Genomic DNA, 20766 nt, shown 5'->3' on the forward strand with positions numbered 1-20766 from the left:
CATTCTCCTGCCTCAGCCTCCAGAGTAGCTGGGACTACAGGCGCCCGCCACCACGCCCGGCTAATTTTTTTTGTATTTTTAGTAGAGACGGGGTTTCACCGTGATCTCGATCTCCTGACCTCGTGATCCGCCCGCCTCAGCCTCCCAAAGTGCTGGGATTACAAGTGTGAGCCACTGTGCCCGGCTATAATGTTTTAATATTTGGTAGAGTTCCTCTCACCTTGTTAGATTTTGTTTGTTTGTTTGTTTTTAGTGAGAGAGAGAGAGAGAGAGGGTCTGGCTTTGTCGCCCAGGTGCAGTGGTATGATCATGGCGCACTACATCCTTGACCTCCTGGCCTCAAGTGATTCTCCTGCCTCAGCCTCCCAAGTAGCTGGGGATACAAACACGCACCACCACGCCTAACTACTTTTTGTATTTCTTTGTAGAGATGAGGTTTTGCCATGTCACCCAGGCTGGTCTTGAACTCCCGGGCTCGAGCGATCCGCCCACCTCATCCTCCCAAGGTGCTGGGATTAGGAGCATGAGCCACTGCTCCTGGCTTATCCTTTGTTTTTTGTGTTTGTTTGTTTGTTTTGAGACAGAGTCTCACCCTGTTGCCAGGCTGTAGTGGAGTGGCGCGATCTCGGCTCACTGCAATCTTCGCTTCCCAAGTTCATGCGATTCTCCTGCCTCAGCCTCCTGAGTAGCTGGGATTGCAGGCATGCGTCACCACACCCAGCTAATTTTTGTATTTTTAGTAGAGACGGGGTTTCACCATGTTGGCCAGGCTGGTCTCCATCTCCTGACCTCGTGATACGCCTGCCTCGGCATCCCAGGGTGCTGGGATTACAGGCGTGAGCCACTGCACCCAGCCTATCCTTTGTTTTTTAAAACTGCTACAGTAACTTTTTTGTACATGTGCAAGTATGTGTATACTTTAAATTCCCAGAAGTAGAACTGTGGGTCAAAGGGTATATAGATTTTTAGTTTTGTCAGCTATTGCCAAATTCTCCTCCATAAGGATTATTTCATTTTTAACTCCTACCAGCAATATGAAAGTGCCTGTTTTCCATACAGCCTTGCTGTTTGTTTTCAAACATTGGACTGTTGTAAATCTGTTAGATTAAAAATGTTCTATCAAATCTTCCTTCCAGAAGAATTCTAAATAATAGTGATTATTGTATAGTACAATACTATATTATTTAATAGTTATTATAAATAATAATTTTTATATAATTCCAAATAATGTAGATACTCCCTCCTCTGGGAGGTAGAGCTTAATTACCCTCCTTTTGACTGTGGGCTGGTCTTAGAGACTCACCTCTAAAGAATAGAATATGGAGGCCGGGTGTGGTGGCTCACGCCTGTAATCCCAGCACTTTGGGAGGGCAAGGGGGGCGGATTGTGAGGTCAGGAGATCGAGACCAGCCTGGCCAACATGATGAAACCCCGTCTCTACCAAAAATGCAAAAATTAGCTGGGCGTGGTGGCGGGTGCCTGTAATCCCAGCTACTCAGGAGGCTGAGGCAGGAGAATCGCTTGAACCCGGGAGTTGGAGGTTGCAGTGAGCTGAGATGGTGCCACCACACTCCAGCCTGGCAACAGAGTAAGACTCCATCTCAAAAAAATATATATATATATAGAGTATGGAGAGAGAAATAGAGAAATTTTACAGGGAAGAAACCTGGCAGACACCACCTTAACTAGGTGATCATGGTTAACATCACCAGAGATAAGTCATGTTGTTATCATGTACTCTTCTGTGATATGATCAGAAGGGCATCTCACTGTCTCACTTCTGTTGTATGCTTCTCCAAAAAAAAAAAAATCCATAATCTTAGGTCTAATCATGAGAACACATCAAACAAAACCAGTTAAAGGGCATTCTACAAAATACCTGGCCAGTGCTCTTCAAAACTGTTAAGGTCATTAAAAACAAACAAGGACAGACTGATAAACCTTCACAGGCCAGAGGAGACTGAGGGAACATGACAACTACATGTAATGTAATATTTAGGATTAAATCTTGGATCAGAAAAAGGATATTAGCGAGAAAATTGGTGGAATCCTAATATAATCTAGTTAATTCCTTAGTTTTGACAAATGTGCCCTAGTTTTGTTAATATTAGGGGAAGCTAGGTGAAGGGTATACAGGGATTCTTTGAACTTTTCTGTAAATGTAAAATTATTTCAAAATAAGAAGTTTGACTTCATCAAAATTACAAACTTTTATTTTTGTTGGTTTTATAGCGCTGAGTTTTCTGTATGTCACCCAGGCTGGTCTCAAACTCTTGGGTTCATGTGATCCGCCCGTCTTGGCCTCCCAAAGTGCTGGGATTTCAGGTGTGAGCCCACCACGCCTGGCCAAGATTAGAAACTTTTGGAAGTCTCTCTGAACCTATTCTGGTTCAGGGACTGCTGGTAACAACAAGAAAAGATTAGAAACTTTTTTTTTTTGAGATGTAGTCTCACTCTGCCGCCCAGGCTGGAGTGCAGTGGTGCGATCTCGGCTCACTACAAACTCTGCCTCCCGGGTTCACGCCATTCTCCTGCCTCAGCCTCCCAAGTAGCTGGGACTACAGGCGCCTGCCACCGCGCCTGGCTAATTTTTTTTTTTTTTTTTTTTTTTTTTGAGACACAGTCTCGCTCTGTCGCCCAGGCCGGAGTGCAGTGGCGGGATCTCCGCTCACTGCAAGCTCCGCCTCCTGGGTTCACGCCATTCTCCTGCCTCAGCCTCCCGAGTAGCTGGGACTGCAGGCACCCGCAACCACGCCCAGCTAATTTTTTGTATTTTTTAGTAGAGACAGGGTTTCACTGTGTTAGCCAGGATGGTCTCGATCTCCTGACCTTGTGATCCACCCGCCTTGGCCTCCCAGAGTGCTGGGATTACAGGCGTGAGCCACCGCGCCCGGCTGATTAGAAACTTTTATACTTCCAAAGACACTATCAAGAAAGTGAAAAGACAACCCACAATGAGAAAACATTTGTAAATCATATATCTGGTAAGGGATTAACATCCAGAATATATGAACTCTTACAACAACAAAATTACCCAATTTAAAAATGGGCAAAGGGTTCATGACCAGCTTGACCAACATACTAAAATACAAAACTCTACTAAACTCTCTACTAAAAATACAAAACATCAGCTGGGCATGGTGGCAGGCACCTGTAATCACAGCTACTCGGGAGGCTGAACCTGGGAGGCGGAGGTTGCAGTGAGCTGAGATCATGCCACTGCACTCCAGCCTGGGTGACAGAGTCATACTCCATCTCAAAAAAAAAAAAAAAAATGGGCAAAGGACTTGAATAGACATTTCTCCAATAAAGATATACAAATGGCCAGTAAGCACATGAAAAGATGCAAAATAACAAGTGTTGGTGAGGATGTGGGGAAATTGGAACCCTTGTGCAACACTGGTAGGAATGTAAAATGGTACAGCTGCTGTGGAAAACAGTTTGGCAGTTCCAGAAAAAGTTAAACACAGGATTACCATGTGATCCAGCAATTCCACTCCTAGATATATACCCAAAAGAATTGAAAGCAATAATTCAAACAGATACTTGGACACCAATATTCATGGCAGCATTATTCACAATGTCCAAAATAACCAAGAGGTGGAAACAACCCAAGTGTGCATGAACAGATGAATGAACAAAATGTTGTGTATGCATACTACAATAGAAGAGTATTATTCCGCCATAAAAAGGAAGGACATTCTAACATACTGCCTTGTGGATGAACCTTGAAAACATGCCAGGTGAAATAAGCTAGACACATAGGGACAAATATGATTCCACTAATATGAAGTACCTAGAATAGGCAAATTCATTGAGACAGAAAGTAAAATAGAGGCTGTGGGGTGTGGTGAGAATTGTTTAATGGGTACAAAGGTTTTTTTTGGGATGATGAAAAATTCCTGGAAAAGGTGATGGTTGCATAACGTTGTTAGTGTACTTAATGCCACTGAATTAGATAATTAAGAATGGTTGGCTGGGCATGGTGGCTCATACCTGTAATCCCAGCACTTTGGGAGGCCGAGACGGGCGGATCACCTGAGGTCGGGAGTTCGAGAGCAGCCTGACCAACGTGGAGAAACCCTGTCTCTACTAAAAGTACAAAATTAGCCGGGAGTGGTGGTGCAGGTCTGTAATCCCAGCTAATCGGGAGGCTGAGGCAGGAGAATCGCTTGAACCCAGGAGGCGGGGGTTGCAGTGAGCCGAGATTGCGCCATTGGACTCCAGCCTGGGCAACAAGAGTGAAACTTGTCTCAAAAGAAAAAAAAGAGGCTGGGCACAGTGGCTCACACCTGTAATCCCAGCACTTTGGGAGGCTGAGGCGGGCGGATCACCTGAAGTCAGGAGTTCGAGACTGGCCTGGCCAACATGGTGAAACCCCGTCTCTACTAAAAGTACAAAAATTAGCCAGGCATGGTGGCACATACCTGTAGTCCCAGCTACTCGGGAGGTTAAGGCACAAGAATTGCTTGAGGCCCGGCCCGGTGGCTCACGCCTGTAATCCCAGCATTTTGGGAGGCCAAGGTGGGTGGATCACGAGGTCAGGAGTTGAGACCAGCCTGGCCAACATAGTGAAACCCCGTCTCTACTAAAAATACAAAAATTATCCAGGCGTGGCTGCGTGCGTCTATAGTCCTAACTACTCGAGAGGCTGAGGCAGGAGAATCGCTTGAACCTGGGAGGCGGAGGCTGCAGTGAGCCGAGATTGCACCACTGCACTCCAGCCTGGGTGACAGAGCGAGATTCCTTTCCAAAAAAATAAAAAGAATCGCTTGAACCTGGGAGGCAGAGGTTGCAGCGAGCCGAGATTGCAGCGAGCCGAGATTGCACCACTGCACTCCAGCCTGGGTGACAGAGCGAGACCCCATCGCAAAATTTAAAAAAAAGGATGGTTAAGTGGTAAATGTATATTTTACCACAATAAAAAATGATCTAGAAAAAATATACAAAAATTAAAATTTTAAGTTTATTTTAGGCCATGTGCAGTGGCTCACGTCTGTAATCTCAGCACTTTGGGAGGCTGAGGCGAGAGGATCACTTTAGTCCAAAACTTCAAGATCAGGCTGGGCAACATAGTGAGATCCTGTATCTACAAAAAATTTGAAAATTAGCTGGATGTGGTGGTGCATTCCTGTAGTCCCAGCTGATTGGGGCTGAGATGGGAAGATTGCTTAAGTCCAGGAGGTGGAGGCTACAGTAAGCTATGATTGCACCACTGCACTCAGCCTGGGCAACAGACCAAGACCTTGTCTCAAGTAAAATAAAGTTTTTTGAAACAGTCTATCCAATGTAGTTTTAATTCTCATCTTTCTCTTTTTTTTTTTCTTGATATGGAGTCTCGCTCTGTCACTCAGGCCAGAGTGCAGTGGTACAGTCATAGCTCACTGTAACCTAGAACTCCTAGGCTCAAGCAGTCCTCTCGCCTCAACCTCCTGAGTAGCTGGGACTATAGATGTACACCACCATGCCCAACTAATATGTTTTGGTGGTGATGATGGTGGTTTTGTAAAGATGGGATCTTCCTATGTTGTCCAGGCTGGTCTTAGCCTCGAGTGATCCTCTCATTTTGGCCCCGCAAAGTGCTGGGATTACAGGATGAGCCATCTCACCTAGCAAAACTTTTTTTTTTTTTTTTTTTTTTTTTTTTTTTTTTTTTTTTTTTTTTTTTACCGAGTCTCGCTCTGTCGCCCAAGCTGGAGTGCAGTGGCGCGATCTCGGCTCATTGCAACCTCCGCCTTCTGGGTTCAAGCAATACTCCTGTCTTGCCCTCCCGAGTAGCTGGGACTACAGATGCGTGTCACTACACCCAGCTGATTTTTTTTATTTTTAGTAGAGATGGGGTTTCCCCATTTTAGCCAGGATGGTCTCTATCTCCGGACCTCGTGATCCGCCTACCTCGGCCTCCCAAAGTGCTGGGATTATAGGCATGAGCCACCACGCCCGGCAAAAGTTTCATCTTTCATTATGAGTGAGATAGAGCATCTTTTCAGATACACATCATTTATATTTTTATCTGTGAATTCTGTTCACTTCCTTTCCTCATATTTTTTCCTAGGTTATTTTCTTTTGACTTGGTTAATGATGTTTTTTGTTTTTCCTCCAAGCAAAAGTATTTTATTTTTATGTAGTTGAATTTAGTAATCTTTTGTTCTGTGGCTTCTGGATTTGGATTATAGGTTTCCCCATTTCAAGATTATAAAGAAATTATTCAATTATTCTAATTTTCTTTTATGATTTCATTTTTTTTTTTTTTTTAAGACAGAGTCTTACTCTGTCGCCCATACTGGAGTTCAGTGGCTCACCGCAGCCTCCGCCTCCCAGGTTCAAGCAATTCTCCTGCCTCAGCCTCCCAAGTAGGTGGGATTACAGGCACGTGCCACCACACCCGGCTAATTTTTGTATTTTTAGTAGAGATGGGGTTTCACCGTGTTGGCCAGGCTGGTCTCGAATTCCTGACCTCAAGTGATCTGCCCACCTCAGCCTCCCAGGGTGCCACCCACGCCTGGCCTATGGTTTCATTTCTTTTTTTTTTTTTTTTTTTTGTTTGGAGACAGAGTCTCGCTGTCGCCCAGGCTGGAGTGCAGTGGTGCGATCTCGGCTCACTGCAGGCTCCGCCCCCCCGGGGTTCACGCCATTCTCCTGCCTCAGCCTCCCGAGTAGCTGGGACTACAGGTGCCCGCCACCTCGCCCGGCTAATTTTTTTTTTTGTATTTTTAGTAGAGACGGGGTTTCACTGTGTTAGCCAGGATGGTCTCAATCTCCTGACCTCGTGATCCGCCCGCCTCGGCCTCCCAAAGTGCTGGGATTACAGGCGTGAGCCACCGCGCCCGGCCATACGGTTTCATTTCTTATGTTTAAATCTTTGATCTGTTTCAAATACATCCTGGTATATATGTGAAGTATAGTCATAATATCTTGCACATGTCTAGGTATTTAACCTTTTTGATGAATTGTACTTGGGACCTTTCTATTTTCTAAACAGTGGTTACATTAATTTGTACCCAGCATCCTTACTGATTTATTATTTATAACAAGTTTTTCAGTTGATTCTCTTAGGCTTTGCAGGTATACTCTCATATTGTTTACAAATAATGGTAATTTTTACCTTCTTTCCAGCTTTTAACCTCTTTTCTTCCTTCCCTGTTTAATTGCTTTAGCTAGTGTCTTTAGAATAATGTTAAGAATGCTGTTGATAACGGACATTCTAATGTTGTTCCCTACCAGAATTGGAATCCTGTTAGTATAGTAGCATTCTTCTGTGGCATCTAGTTTTTTCTATTTTAAATAAACATATATTGGTTGCTCTTAGAATGCTTTTTTAGTCATTATTTGTTCAAAATAATTGTTGAGCGCCTACTGAGTGCTAGGGAATATGGCAGTGAGCCAAGGGTCCCCTCATTTCCTGGAGCCCATATTCTCGTAATTTTTTAAGTCATCAAAGAAACACAGATTAGGCCATGCACAGTGGTGGACGCCTGTAATCCCAGCAGTTTGGAAGGCTGAGGTGGGTGGATCACTTAAGCCCAGGAATTTGAGACCAGCCTGGCAATGTGGTGAAACCCCGTGTCTACAAAAAATACAAAAATGAACCGGGCGTGGTGGCACGTGCCTGTGGTCCCAACTACTCAGGAGGCTGAGGTGGGAGGATGGCTTGAGCCTGGGAGGTTGAGGCTACAGTGAGCCCTGATCATGCCACTGCCCTCCAGCCTGGGCAACAGTGCCAGATCCATTCTCAAAAAAAAAGAAAAGAAATGCAGATGAAATCAGCTTTGAGATCATTATTTTATAGTTATTGCAGTAGGAGAAATTTTAATGAAAGAGCTGCTAGTGTTGGCAAGGTGACAGTGAAGCAGGGGCAGGGGACGTGGTGCAAGACAGGGAGAGGAGCCTCACCCCCGGGGATCCTGCAAGCTGCATGAGACCTTGGTGAGCATTTTGGTGTTTGATCCTGAGACTGAGGGGGAGCCACTAAAGGGAGTGAGATGGATTTCAGTGGCTTTGCCTTAGAAAGCACTCATATTTGGGATTTGGGATGTAGAGACTGAACTGGGGAGGTCCAGGTAGAAGTGAGGAGACCAGCCAGGCCACAACCAAGGTGCCCATGAGGGAAGCCAGCGGCATGGACCAGAGAGTGACATAGGGATGGAGAGAGGCAGGTTGCACTTCAGAGATGTGGAGCAGGGATTTAGGAATCCCTGTATGGGGGCGGGCCTGAGGGCTTCCAAATAATAGAGTAGAGGGAGGGGAAAATAGAAAGTTTACAAGGGAGAAACCTGGCAGACACTGCCTTAACCAGATGACCAAGGTTAACATCACCAGAGCTAAGTAATGGTGGTATCATGTGCTTCTTTCTCTGATAGGATCAGAAGGGCACTTCACTTCTGTTGTATGTTCCTCCAAAAAAAAAACAAAACCCTATAACCACGAGAACACATCACCTGGGCCTCTTGCACCTTCTAGAAAGGGCAACCTTCTGATCCCTCCCCATCCTTCTTCCTCCACTAGTGGTGGTCGTGGTGACAGGACTGGCCGCTATGGAGCCACTGACCGCTCGCAGGATGATGGTGGGGAGAACCGCAGCCGAGACCACGACTACCGGGACATGGACTACCGTTCATATCCCCGCGAGTATGGCAGCCAGGAGGGCAAGCATGACTATGATGACTCATCTGAGGAGCAGAGTGCAGAGGTGAGGAGGGGGGCGCTGCGCCAGGCCTGGCTGGGATGGGCTCCCGAGGGCCCTCTGTGTCTGGCTGCAGCACCGTGTGCAGGCGGCTCTCCACTCCCGTGCCTTCAGACTGTGCTCGGTGGCTTTGCCTCACCTGGAGGGCCTGTTCCCACTCCCCTCTCTGTGGGCTCCTCTCCCAACCTGGGTCTCCCTGGCTTCCACATGCTTGGCTCTGTACTTCTGAGGGCCCCTGGCCACCACTCTTTCCCTGTCTCCCTGTTGTTCAGTTCGGGCCCATGGCTCACTGTGAACCCTGTACTGCCCGCTCCCAGCCAACTTGGGCACTTGAAGAGCCTCTTCCATGGGACCCGGCGTCTGGGGTTGGGAGGACAACAAGGGGACTGCAGGCCACCAAGCTGAGGAGCTCTGGGAGGCCAGCCATGGGCATTCCCAGTGGTGACAGAGCCCCTAGACAGAAGGGAAGGACCCTTCTGGAGAAGCCAGTGCCATATTGGGTAGTTCACCCTAGCCTGCGGGATGAGGCGCGATGTTTACACCATCAGGGAGCCCCCACCCGAGGGGAAGAAACAGGCTTGCCTTAGGGGAATCCCAGTTGGAGGGGCAGTCAGGGCCCTGGTCCATGCGAGCAGGCAGCTCTGCTGTCCAGCAGGCTGGGAAGGGTGTTCTTGTAAGCCCAGCCCTGGGGGGCAGGCTATGAGCTGCCCACTGCCCTCTGGAGGGTCCAGGGCAAAAACCCCTTTGGTGGACTGCCAGGCTTCTCCAGTGGCAGCTGTCAAGCTGTGCCCAGACGTCTCCAGGAGCACTGGGCCCTGGCCAGAGTGGGAATGGAGCACCAAGTTATCTGGCGCTTCCCCACTGTGGGCAGGAGGGCTTTGGCCCCAGGCCTGGTCTGCTTAGTCCTGGAATGGATGGATTGGGCAACAACCCAGAGCCCAACAGCCATACCGTTTTGAGCGTGGTGTGTGGTGGAGGACTGGCCAAGGCTGAGGATCAGGGACTGAGGAGGGAGTGTCTGCAGCCCTCACACCACCTCCACCAGCTCCTGCTGCCTGGCTCTGGCTGAGATCTGAAGCTGTTTTTATGCCCCCAGCTTGGTTGCAGGGTGGAACCGTAGGGGACACGCAGCCTTTGGTGGTACAGTGAAGCAATTGAGCACACCCCCTGAGCTGGCCAGAGAGGAGGGGGAAATCAAGGGTGGGGTCTGGTGTGCTGACCCCAGGCCATCTTGCCCCAAGGAGGTTTAAGCTGTGTCTTGTCAGCTACCTTTGGGAGTTCCCCCCTACACCAATACTGTCACCTACCTCTCTCCACCCCCTGAAGGCAGCCCCCAAAAGGACCCCATGGGGAATTTACAGTCCCAGAAGGATTGCAGGCTGGGGCCTGCCCACCCTGCCTGCCTGAGCCTTTAGCCGGAGCCCGCACATCCCTGGCTTTCAGAGCCTGCCTGCCTCACAGAGCCAGCGGCTAGCTCCTAGGCCTGCCCAGACTGACTGCCCGTCTGGTGTCACTCATCTCATTCTGTCGGCCAGGATTCCTACGAGGCCTCCCCGGGCTCCGAGACTCAGCGTAGGCGGCGGCGGCGGCACAGGCACAGCCCCACCGGCCCGCCAGGCTTCCCCCGAGACGGCGACTATCGGGACCAGGACTATCGGACCGAGCAAGGGGAGGAGGAGGAGGAGGAGGAGGATGAGGAGGAGGAGGAGAAGGCCAGTAACATCGTCATGCTGAGGATGCTGCCACAGGCAGCCACTGAGGATGACGTACGTGCCCCCTATGGCCCCGGGCAGGAGGCCAGGCTGGGTCTCCTCCAGGGTCCTCAACTTCTCCCCACCCCTCCCTCACCTGCAACCTCAGTGCCTTTCATCCCTTCTCCCCCTCCAGCTCCTATCCCCCAGCACTGATCCGTCCTCTGTGGGCAGGTCCCATCGGCCCCCCGGTCTGGAGGGAGGAGTGTCAGAGAGGCCAGCTTGGCCGAGGGACAGTGGCCGTGGGTGTCTGGCAGTGGTGGGTTTGGGTGGGAGAAGAGCAGTCCTGCACATTCCACTGGTCATCCAGCCATTTTGCATGTGTGCATCAAGGGCCAGATGCTCACTGGGCCAGTGCTGGCTATTGCTGGTAGCAGAGAGGACACTGGGGCCCTGTAACCATTGGGGGAGGGATGGGATTTTCTGAAATTTCTTTCTCCTTTTCCCCCATCCTTTTTTGTCAGCAGCCTGGCCTGGCCTCAGAGCCTTGGGTGGCTGCTAACAGCCTCCCCGCCTGCCTCCCTTTCCTCCTGTTTCCTTTTCATACATACTTCTCATGATAGCCACACTGAAGCCCCACGAGGCCTACCAGAATAACCTCCAAGAATAGTCTCCTGATCCTGGTCCTTCTTAGTCCACTCCGCTGCCCCGCAGCCCCTACCCCATGAATTCTCTGATCAGCCCTCCTCTGAAATCTGCTAGCTGCTCATTTTATAGCAGAGAAAATCCCACTTGTGTATTTGAGGGTTTCTGAGGTCTGGCCCACCTGCCCTGTTCAGGGTCAGACAGTAGCTGGTTGCTGACATTTGTTGAGAATGTATCTCAGGGTGGGCCATATGTTAGGTATGATTCAGTCCCCATGGTAGCCCAGCAGGGAAGGTACTCTTTGTATTCCATCCTTTGGATGAGGAAACCAAGCCCTGAGTGGGAATGTGACTTGCCCCAGGTCTGACAGCCAGTGAATGGCAGAGCGGAGCTGGAGTCTGAACCCGGGCAGCTGGACCCTAGAGCCCACTTTTTGCTGCTTCCTCAGCCTTCCCTGAGTTTGGAGTCCTGATAAGCTCTTCTGTGTGTTTTTCCTTTTCATCCTGTGTATGGGTGTGTGTAAGGCTAATGTCCTGTCTGTTGTTCAACCTGGTGGGGAAACTGAGGCCCAGAGACGTGAAGACTCCTTCCCAAGAATGGCTGGCATAGGCTCCTGGTCCTCTGTGAGAGACTTCACTGGCCTAGAGACCCTGCCTCACCTGGTCCAAATCCCAAATTGCCTCTGCAGTCTCCCTCTGGCCTACTCCATCTAGGAAGCAATCCCCAGGACTACATCTTTTTGCTTTTTGTCTCCACCCTAAGTTATTGCTACAGTCATGGTCTAGGGCACATGGCTGGGATTTGCTCACACTCCTGTCCTCCTCAGTTTGGCATTTATGTTACGGATCTCTTTTGACGCAAGCTGCAGGTCAGCGGGGCAGGGGCGGGAGCGCGGGTTATCCCCTTGCCAAGGGCAAGAATTGCATCCCAGGTTTCCTTACTTCGTGGCTGCCAGCGAGCCCTTTGTCAGATCACCCTGCCCACCATTCTTAAGTGGCTGGCTCACTTGCTCTCTTGTTCTCTGTGCCCCTGAGGGTCATCCTGCTGCCATGCTTTACCTTGCTCTGTGCCCATTTCTTCATTTGATTCACTTTCTGCAAGTCTGGGGCTGAAAGTCAAGACTGTGGACTGGTGTGGGCGTGGGGCTGTTGTCACTCAGGGAAAAGCTGCGAAAGAGGCGGAGGAGACTGTGTGCACATCACCGATGACCCCTCGGGATCCAGAGGCCTCCAGCCAGCCTCAGGTACCCAGCGGCCCCATTGTGCTGAGCCTGCCCTACTCTGTATCTCCCCGTATAGATCCGTGGCCAGCTGCAGTCCCACGGCGTGCAAGCACGGGAGGTTCGGCTGATGCGGAACAAATCTTCAGGTGAGCTTTTGTTCCAGTGCCCTCCCCTTCAAGTGGCCAGCCTCAGCCTCCAAATCTCCCTCCTGCCTCTGCCTTCTCCCCCACTCCCTCCACCACCTTCCTGCCACAGCTGGGAATGGGCAGCGTGGGGGGTGCCCTCTCTTCTCTCCCCCTCCCCACACTCTCCTCACAGCTCCAGCCAAAAGCCTCTTCAATGGGGCTGTCAGGGCAGGGGTGCAGCTCTGAGCTGAGCTGGGTGCTCCCCGGGGTCAGGGCCAGGGCCAGGCTCCCAGGCATCTCCTCTCTGGGACTCTGAGTATCTGAGATGGTAACCCCCTCCCATACACTCCCTTCCCTCTCCTTTCTTCTCCTTCCTCTGCCCCTCACTTTCCCCCACATTTTTTGGTAACAGCCTCTGACCAGAAAATAGCTCTGACGTGGTGGTCCCACGTGTGTGTCCCAAGGGGGAAGCGGGGGATGGCTCTCATCCAAGGACACATCCCAAGGAACAGCCAGGAGTTCCTGGCCTCGCCTGTTCCCTCCCTCCCTCTTGCAGGCTGCTTGGAGCTGGCCTGAGGTTAGCAGGGTGGTGGTGGGGGGAGTTGTCTCTACAGGACCTCTGCCCAGGCTCCCCAAGGCAGGCACAGTGGGGCCTCACTCTGCCTGGGCTTCTCTCTCCATCTCTCAGTCTCTCCTCCCCACACCTCCATCTCTCTCTCTCTCTCTCTCTCTCTCTCTCTCTCTCTCTCTCTCTCCCCCTCTCTCTTTTTCTCTCTCTCTGCCCCCCCAACTATATTATTCATTCCATCCTCCTATGCATCCTAACAGTTATTCTTTTGAACATTAAGCATGCCCCCCCAAGCCCCTCTCATCCAAGCCCTCCCCATGTATCTGCCTCTAAAGGACATGCTATCCTGAGGCCTCAACCCTGAATCCCTTTCCCAAGCCTGGAGTCTTGGTTGCATGTAGGTCTTGCTCTGTATCACCCCAACTACACCACACACGGACAGCTTCTGGGTCTCTCTCTCCACAAGGAGGTGTTCCAGGTGCGGCCTTCTCGATGGCCCTGGGCGCTTCTCCCAGGCACCCATTGATTCTTACCTCTAAGGTCCTCCTGGCCAATCCTGGCCACCATTCTCCTTTTGTCCAGGGGAACCTGGACTGTTTGTGGCTGTGGTCTCCACCCTGTGGCCCTGAGGTGGCTCCCTAGTGAGGCCCGCCTCCCCTGCGCTGCGGTGAGGCTGAGATGAGGTCGTGTCTTTAACCGCCCCTGGTTCCCAATGGGCCAAGAGCCTTCCTAGCCGCGCAGAGCAGCCTGGCCCAGCTTCTCTTTTGCTCCTGTGATTCAACACCTGTTACAGGACCCCTCCTGGGCGCCCCTGGCCTTGAGCCGGGCCCGCCCTGGAGTTACGTATTGTGGCTTGTGTGGAGCCAGCAGCCTGCCCACCGTCCCCTCCCTCCTTCTTTGGAGGCAGATCTCTCGTATTCTTTCCCTCCCGGCTGCTTCTCTCCGTCTCTGTCACCCCAGGCTGGCTGGGCAGGTCTGCCCGAGCCCCATCTCTCTCTCTCTTCCCAGTTGGTGTGTGTGTCTCTCCCCCTACCGACCTCTGGCCTCTGTTTTTCTCCCTCTGCCTTCCCTGCCCCACCTGGCCATCTACCTTGCCCCCCACACCCGCTAGTCTTTCTCTCTCTGATTGCCTCTTTCTCTTTCTTCCTTTCTCCTCTTCCCCTTTCCCTCTCTGCCCCCGTCCTCTCCCCTCGGGTCCCGCCCCCGGGAACGCCGTGTGTCCAAAGCTGTTGACTAACCCACTGCGTCTGTATCTGAATGCTGTCTCCAGGTCAGAGCCGGGGCTTCGCCTTCGTCGAGTTTAGTCACTTGCAGGACGCTACACGATGGATGGAAGCCAATCAGGTTGCTTTGCCGCACTTGAACCCCCCCCCAAACAAATACTACTTTGTAATCGAGCGCTCCCCATCGCCTGATTCTTATGGACACAGTTCCCTGCCCTGTGGCCCTGTGTCCCATCCCTCCTGCCCCCTCTCTCCCCTTCCTGACCCTCACTATCTCCTCTTCCCATCTCTCGCTACCCCACTGGGCTTCCCATCCAGAGCCCACACTCACCACTGGCCCCTTCCTACCGCCAGGCACTAGCGCTGCCCCTTCACCTCTCCCAGCTGAGCGTTCAGAGAAAGAGCTGCCAGGGTGGGTTCTTTCACCTAGCTTCCCACTCCCCCGGGGCTGGTTGGGGGGGGCACCCCTCTCTGGGGTTAGCCAGAGCCAGGACCTCATTCCACCCTCAGGACCACTGGAAGTCCTGCCAGTGAGGAGCTTAGCTATTGGCACAGTCACTAGCAAGACTCATTTTGTCAGCCCCCTCCCTGCATGTGAATTTGGCCCTTTGATTTTCATGCAAGGGGACAGCACTGCTCTGTTGATCTCAAGTTCCCGTCGAGTATGATAGTTTTATCGACACCCTGGCCTCACTTCGCCGCCCCTACCCTTCCTATCACATCTCCACACTCGCAGGAGGCACCACCTCAGGCAGCTCCGTCTTCTCGGCAAGGACCTGTGCACAGTCAGCCCCGGGGGGAGCCTGTCCCCCAAGCCTGGCACGGGATCCCAACTCAGCAGCTTTGGGACCTCCGAGACCCAAAGATCTGCCTGGTCACCCACCCCTGCCCAGATCCCTGGTGTAGGGCACTGGAGAGAAGTTTCAGGGGAGGAAGGGGCAGAGGTGATAGAATGGGGGATCCCGGCAGAGGCAGCCCTGGGGCCGTCTCCTTGGGGTTGGTAGGCTAGTGCCACGGGCCCAGGACCCAGCCATCCATGGGAAGACGGCCTCACGGCAGAAACTTCCATCTGTTCGAAATGGCTCTTTCTTTTTCCCCTTCTCCAGCACTAGCGCACCTGCGCTCTCTTTCTCTTTTTCTGCCCTCTCCCTCCCCCTCCCTGTCTCCCCTTACCCCCCAAGTGTAGCCTGTGTAGTCCTGGCCCTGGGTGTGGCCTGGCAGTGTAAGGGCCGAGTGGGGGTTTCTCCCCACTGTCCGGCAAGCGTCGGTCAGCCGAACACTGTGTGCCTGGTGGTGTGTGTTCACATGTGTGCGTGCGTGTGCCCGGCAGAGCAGCAAACAGCTGCGCCCGAGAGCTGTGGCGCTTTCCCTCCCTACCTCCCTTCTTCCCTCCATCCGCTCTCCGACCTCCCTCCGTTCCCTGTCCCTCATCCATCCAGCTGAAGGGCTCGCTCACTCTCTTCTCCTGTGCTGAAACGGTGCGTGGGGCACTGCTGCCTGGACCTCACTGTGCTCTGCTTTTTCCCGCAGCACTCCCTCAACATCCTGGGCCAGAAGGTGTCGATGCACTACAGTGACCCCAAGCCCAAGATCAATGAGGACTGGCTGTGCAATAAGGTACAGGGGCGGTGGGCAGCAGTTGTCATGGACAGAGACAGCAACAGCAGTGACGGCGATCCCTCCCTTCCTCTCCCACTCTTTCTCCCTCCATCTCTCCCCCTCCCCCCAATCTCTCCTCTCCCTCCCTCTCTCTCTCTCTGTCTCTCTCTCTCTCTCTCTCTCATTCTCTATCCCTTGCTCGCTCAGCTTGAGTAGTCACCATTCCTAGCCAGCCATATACAAATGTGTAGTGACAAATGTGTAGTGAGCGTTCACTTGGTGCAGGCTCTGTCCTCCTAAAATGCAGTCTTGCCTGGAGTTCCAGTAGACTTTAAGGAAATATATACGTGGATGATGAATTAGTGACAGTGTAGGCTTGAATTGGTGGTGTGGAGAATGTGGGCTTCAGAGCCAGACTGGCTGAAATGAGACTATCCCAGATCTGCCTTGATTTTGGCCAAGGTGCTCAGCCTCTCTTTGCCTCACTTTCCCCATCTCTAAAATGTGACTATTAATGACACCTCTCCCAAAAGGTGGTTGGGAGGATTCAGCTGTGTTAATGAGAGGGTAACACTCAGAACAGCGCCTGGCCCACAGTTAACACAGTCAAATTGTTGAAAAGCACAGAGCGTTCTGAGAGCCCATATCAGGTAGCTCAAGCCTGAAGGCCACTCTGACCAGGCCAAGTCAAACCTGAAACTGGAGGCTATGGTTTTGTAGTCACCTCTGTCTTCCCTAAGGGGAAGCTGAGGCTCAGAGAGGTGGAACCATAGGTGAACCTTTAGCCGTGCCCTGTGCCTTGCTCCTGATCACAGGTACTTGGATGCCACAGTGGCTTCAGGTCTGCCCTGGGGCCAGCATTGTGATTCCACAGTTTGTAGAGGCCCCAACCCTCTCCGCAGGAAGTACTCTGCCTAGTCAGGGAGAGTGGCGCATCTGTTTAAAAAAAAAAAGTCCTATCAGAGGATTGGTGCTCAACATTTCTGGAGAGATAAAGACAAAGTGACAGTGGAACTCCTTCCTGTATTTCCAGATAGCCTCAAAACCAGGGAATTCTCTTATTTTTTTTTGAGACAGGATCTGGCTCTGTCGCCCAGGCTGAAGTGCAGCGATCTGGGCTCACTGCAACCTCTGTCTCCAGGGCTCAAGCCATCAGCCTCCAAAGTAGCTGGGACTACAGGCGCATGCCACCATGCCCACTAATTTTTGCCTTTTTTTTTTTGTTTGTTTTTTGGTAGAGACAGGGTTTCGTCATGTTTGCCAGGCTGGTCTTGAACTCCTCAGCTCAAGCAGTCCTCCCACCTCAGCCTCCCAAAGTGCTGGGATTACAGGCGGGAGCCACCACGCCCAGCCCAAAACCAGGGAATTCTCTTGAACTCCTTCCCCTCCCCTGCATCCTGTTGGCCACCAGGTCCTGTCACTTCCATCACAGAATCGCCACCTTCCCTCCCTCGCCATTCCCACTGCTCATGCCAATCGTCACACTCTCACCCACTCGCTGTGGAGCCCTCTCTGGTATGCTGGCCTCTTGTCCTCTTTCTCCCACGCCCTCACCTGGAACATTCCTCAAAACCACCTCTGACCACCCACGCCTCTCCTCCTCTGCTTAACCAGCCCCAGCTCACCAGCTCAGCTTAAGCATAAGATCCTCCATTACCTAACTGGCTTCCTTACCCGGCCTTGGCTTTTTGCTTCTCCCCTTACTCTCCCACACCAGTTTTGGAAATTCCATTGTTCCCTCCGATAACAATCCCTCCCCAGCAAGGCTTAACAAAACAAAAGTTCTGGGCATCCCAGGTCAAACCTCCCTGCTTCTGTACAGGGACTGTCCCTGCCGAGTAAATGGCACCCCACCCCCAGCCCATTTCCCTCCCCGAGCCCCTGCTGGATGGTCCATGCAGACTGACCTGCCCCTCTTCATGCTGCATCTGCCCCTGTGCTATTAGGCCATGAGGGCAGAGACCATGTTCTGGCCATGTGCAGCAGGGCCCGGTCCAGGAGTGGTGCTTAGTACCTGAGTCTGGAACAGAGATGGAGTGTGGTAGAAGCTGCGTCTCCAGATGCTGGAACGTTCAAGGAAAATTTCTCAAGCGTAGCAGGATCCAGCCCAGTCCTAGAGCTAAGAGGAGGGGTGCGGGTCTGGCTACTGACTTCTAGGGCTGAAACACTGAAAGGTTTCTGAATAGAGAAGCAAGTTTCAGGGAGAGGAACCTAATAAAGGGATTGAATACATGAGGCAGGGAACAGTCCTGGGAGTTGGTGGCCTTAAGAAGGCAGAGGAAGGAGAGGAGGGAGTTGTTGAAACAAGTGGGGGAGTTGTTTATTCCTGAGCTGAGCGGGTTGGCACAGAGGACAAATGAGAGTCTGGAAAGGGAAGATGCACAGTACTGAGAACCACATCAGAAGGTTCAGAAGGCACCTGCCACCCTTGCCTGGGGACTTTCCTTCCTGGGGCACTGCGGGGTCCCTGGGAGATCTCTGCATCCAAGTTTGGAGGGTGCAGTGGGAAATCCCTGCTCCCTCTGACTGCCTGGCCTGTGCCTCACAGTGTGGCGTCCAGAACTTCAAACGCCGAGAGAAGTGCTTCAAATGTGGCGTGCCCAAGTCAGGTGAGGCTCACCTACCTCTCGCACTCTCCAGGGTGGGGCAGTTGGGGAGAAGGGAAGGGTGAGGGGTCTGTGCTCAGGGCTTGGTATAGGGAGGAGGGTGACCAGTCGTGGAGCCTTCCCCTTGTCACCAGCCTGTCTCCCACTGCCCCTGACAGAGGCAGAGCAGAAGCTGCCCCTCGGCACGAGGCTGGATCAGCAGACACTGCCACTGGGTGGCCGGGAGCTGAGCCAGGGCCTGCTTCCCCTGCCGCAGCCCTATCAGGCCCAGGGAGTCCTGGCCTCCCAAGCCCTGTCACAGGGCTCAGAGCCAAGCTCAGAGAACGCCAATGACAGTGAGTCAGTTGTTCCTTCTTCCTCTGTGCCCTAGGGTGTCTGGGCTGGGCTCACCAAGACCAGAGAAATGGCAGTGAGCAGGACCTCATCCTCATGGAATCTCCACTTGGTGCGGGGATAGACATTTGATGTAGGGAGAACAGGGGGAGTGGCAACATCCTCCCTGCCTTTGGGGGTGTGTCGGGAAGGTTCTCAGCAGACAGGCAGCCAGGCTGGCACCTGGACCGCCAAGCAGAGTTGATCCTGGAGGAAGCAGTGAGGGAAGCGGCAGTTGCAGGGGCATGGGGGGCGGGGGGTGGGGGCAGAGGAAAGGGAGCAGTGGGGGCATTGAAGGGCAGGGCTGGCAAGAGTGCCAGGGGTGTCCTCTAACACTGGGCCCCTTCCCACAGCCATCATTTTGCGCAACCTGAACCCACACAGCACCATGGATTCCATCCTGGGGGCTCTGGCACCCTACGCGGTGCTGTCCTCCTCCAACGTGCGCGTCATAAAGGACAAGCAGACCCAACTGAACCGCGGCTTTGCCTTCATCCAGCTCTCCACCATCGTGGTGAGGGCGGCACAGTTGGGGGCCGGGCAGCCAGGGTCCCGGCCCCCGGGGTGGAGAGGAGGGTCCTTTTCCCCAGCCTCCCACCGTGGCCGCCAGCCTGGAAACCGGGCAATGGAGCCGGGGGCCTCCCCGGGCCTGACCCTTCTGTCCCTGTCTCCCCTCCTCCCACAGGAGGCAGCCCAGCTGCTGCAGATCCTGCAGGCCCTGCACCCACCGCTCACTATCGACGGCAAGACCATCAATGTTGAGTTTGCCAAGGGTTCTAAGAGGTCAGGGCCCCACCTGTGTGCCTTCCCACCCTTCCCCTCCCCACCCTCCCACTCCCCCCTACCGCTTGGGGCCTCCCATCTCACTCCCAGTCTCTAACATCCTCCTCAGGGACATGGCCTCCAATGAAGGCAGTCGCATCAGTGCTGCCTCTGTGGCCAGCACTGCCATTGCTGCGGCCCAGTGGGCCATCTCACAGGTACTCAGACCCCTTGTGCCTCCCAGCGTCCTGAGACCTGGGCTTTCTCAACCCTCCTGCACCCTCTCTGAAGCAGGAAGGCTGGCTTGCTATCCATGGATGCAAAACCCTCTCCCAGTAGCTGGCATGGCTATTCTACCTTGCTCCTGGCTCTCTGGACCCCCTGGGACATTCCCCTTCATCATCACCGCAGCTTTCTTCCCAGTTGCCTCCCATGCGCTCATGTACGACGCCATTGTGCCTGGCATTCTGTGCTGTTTGGTGGGGTTTTTATTATCCTGATTTGGTATGATATACACATATCCTTATATGTAATATATACATATATGATATACACATATCCTTATATGTAATATATACATATGTGATATACACATATCCTTATATGTAATATATACATATGTGATATACACATATCCTTATATGTAATATATACATATGTGATATACACATATCCTTATATGTAATATATACATATGTGATATACACATATCCTTATATGTAATATATACATATGTGATATACACATATCCTTATATGTAATATATACATATGTGATATACACATATCCTTATATGTAATATATACATATGTGATATACACATATCCTTATATGTAATATATACATATGTGATATACACATATCCTTATATGTAATATATACATATGTGATATACACATATCCTTATATGTAATATATACATATGTGATATACACATATCCTTATATGTAATATATACATATGTGATATACACATATCCTTATATGTAATATATACATATATTATATACACATATCATATATTCCTAAATAAAAATAATGTATAAGTGGTTGAGAGAAAATTGGGAGAAGAGAATAAAGAAGTAAGAAGATGGTGTCTTCCTTGGCCTGACACCCAACACACACACCACACACAGCAGAATCAGCAGAATCAGCCCTGGAACATTTTGGCGTTCGTCTGTTTTTCCGTCTTGTGTTTGCCACTGGCCTATTTGTTCTCTTGTGGCCAGGCAACCCTCGCTTTCCACTTGTCTTAAGGCTGCATGCTTTGT

The 20766-nt window shown here is 51.8% G+C and overlaps 2 protein-coding genes across 8 annotated transcripts in view; both read left to right on the forward strand.

Moving 5' to 3' along the window:
• LOC129475042 (zinc finger protein 674-like) overlaps positions 1-20766 on the forward strand; it is a 981285-nt gene that overhangs the window by 716819 nt on the left and 243700 nt on the right.
• Positions 1-20766, forward strand: part of RBM10 (RNA binding motif protein 10) — a 43457-nt gene that overhangs the window by 16955 nt on the left and 5736 nt on the right. For 2 of the 7 annotated variants that reach the window (XM_055266873.2, XM_063634395.1), the window contains exons 3-12: positions 8506-8689; positions 10219-10449; positions 12318-12387; positions 14205-14278; positions 15688-15774; positions 18305-18365; positions 18521-18697; positions 19088-19245; positions 19420-19517; positions 19627-19714. In XM_055266873.2, coding sequence (XP_055122848.1) covers positions 8506-8689; positions 10219-10449; positions 12318-12387; positions 14205-14278; positions 15688-15774; positions 18305-18365; positions 18521-18697; positions 19088-19245; positions 19420-19517; positions 19627-19714 — 1228 coding nt within the window. Of the gene's footprint in view, positions 1-8505; positions 8690-10218; positions 10450-12317; positions 12388-14204; positions 14279-15687; positions 15775-18304; positions 18366-18520; positions 18698-19087; positions 19249-19419; positions 19518-19626; positions 19715-20766 lie in introns of all 7 variants that reach the window. The other 5 variants (XM_055266872.2, XM_055266874.1, XM_063634396.1 and 2 more) reach the window with 3 other exon arrangements.

Source organism: Symphalangus syndactylus, chromosome X (assembly GCF_028878055.3).
Source record: "Symphalangus syndactylus isolate Jambi chromosome X, NHGRI_mSymSyn1-v2.1_pri, whole genome shotgun sequence".
NCBI classification, from domain to species: Eukaryota; Metazoa; Chordata; class Mammalia; order Primates; family Hylobatidae; genus Symphalangus; species Symphalangus syndactylus.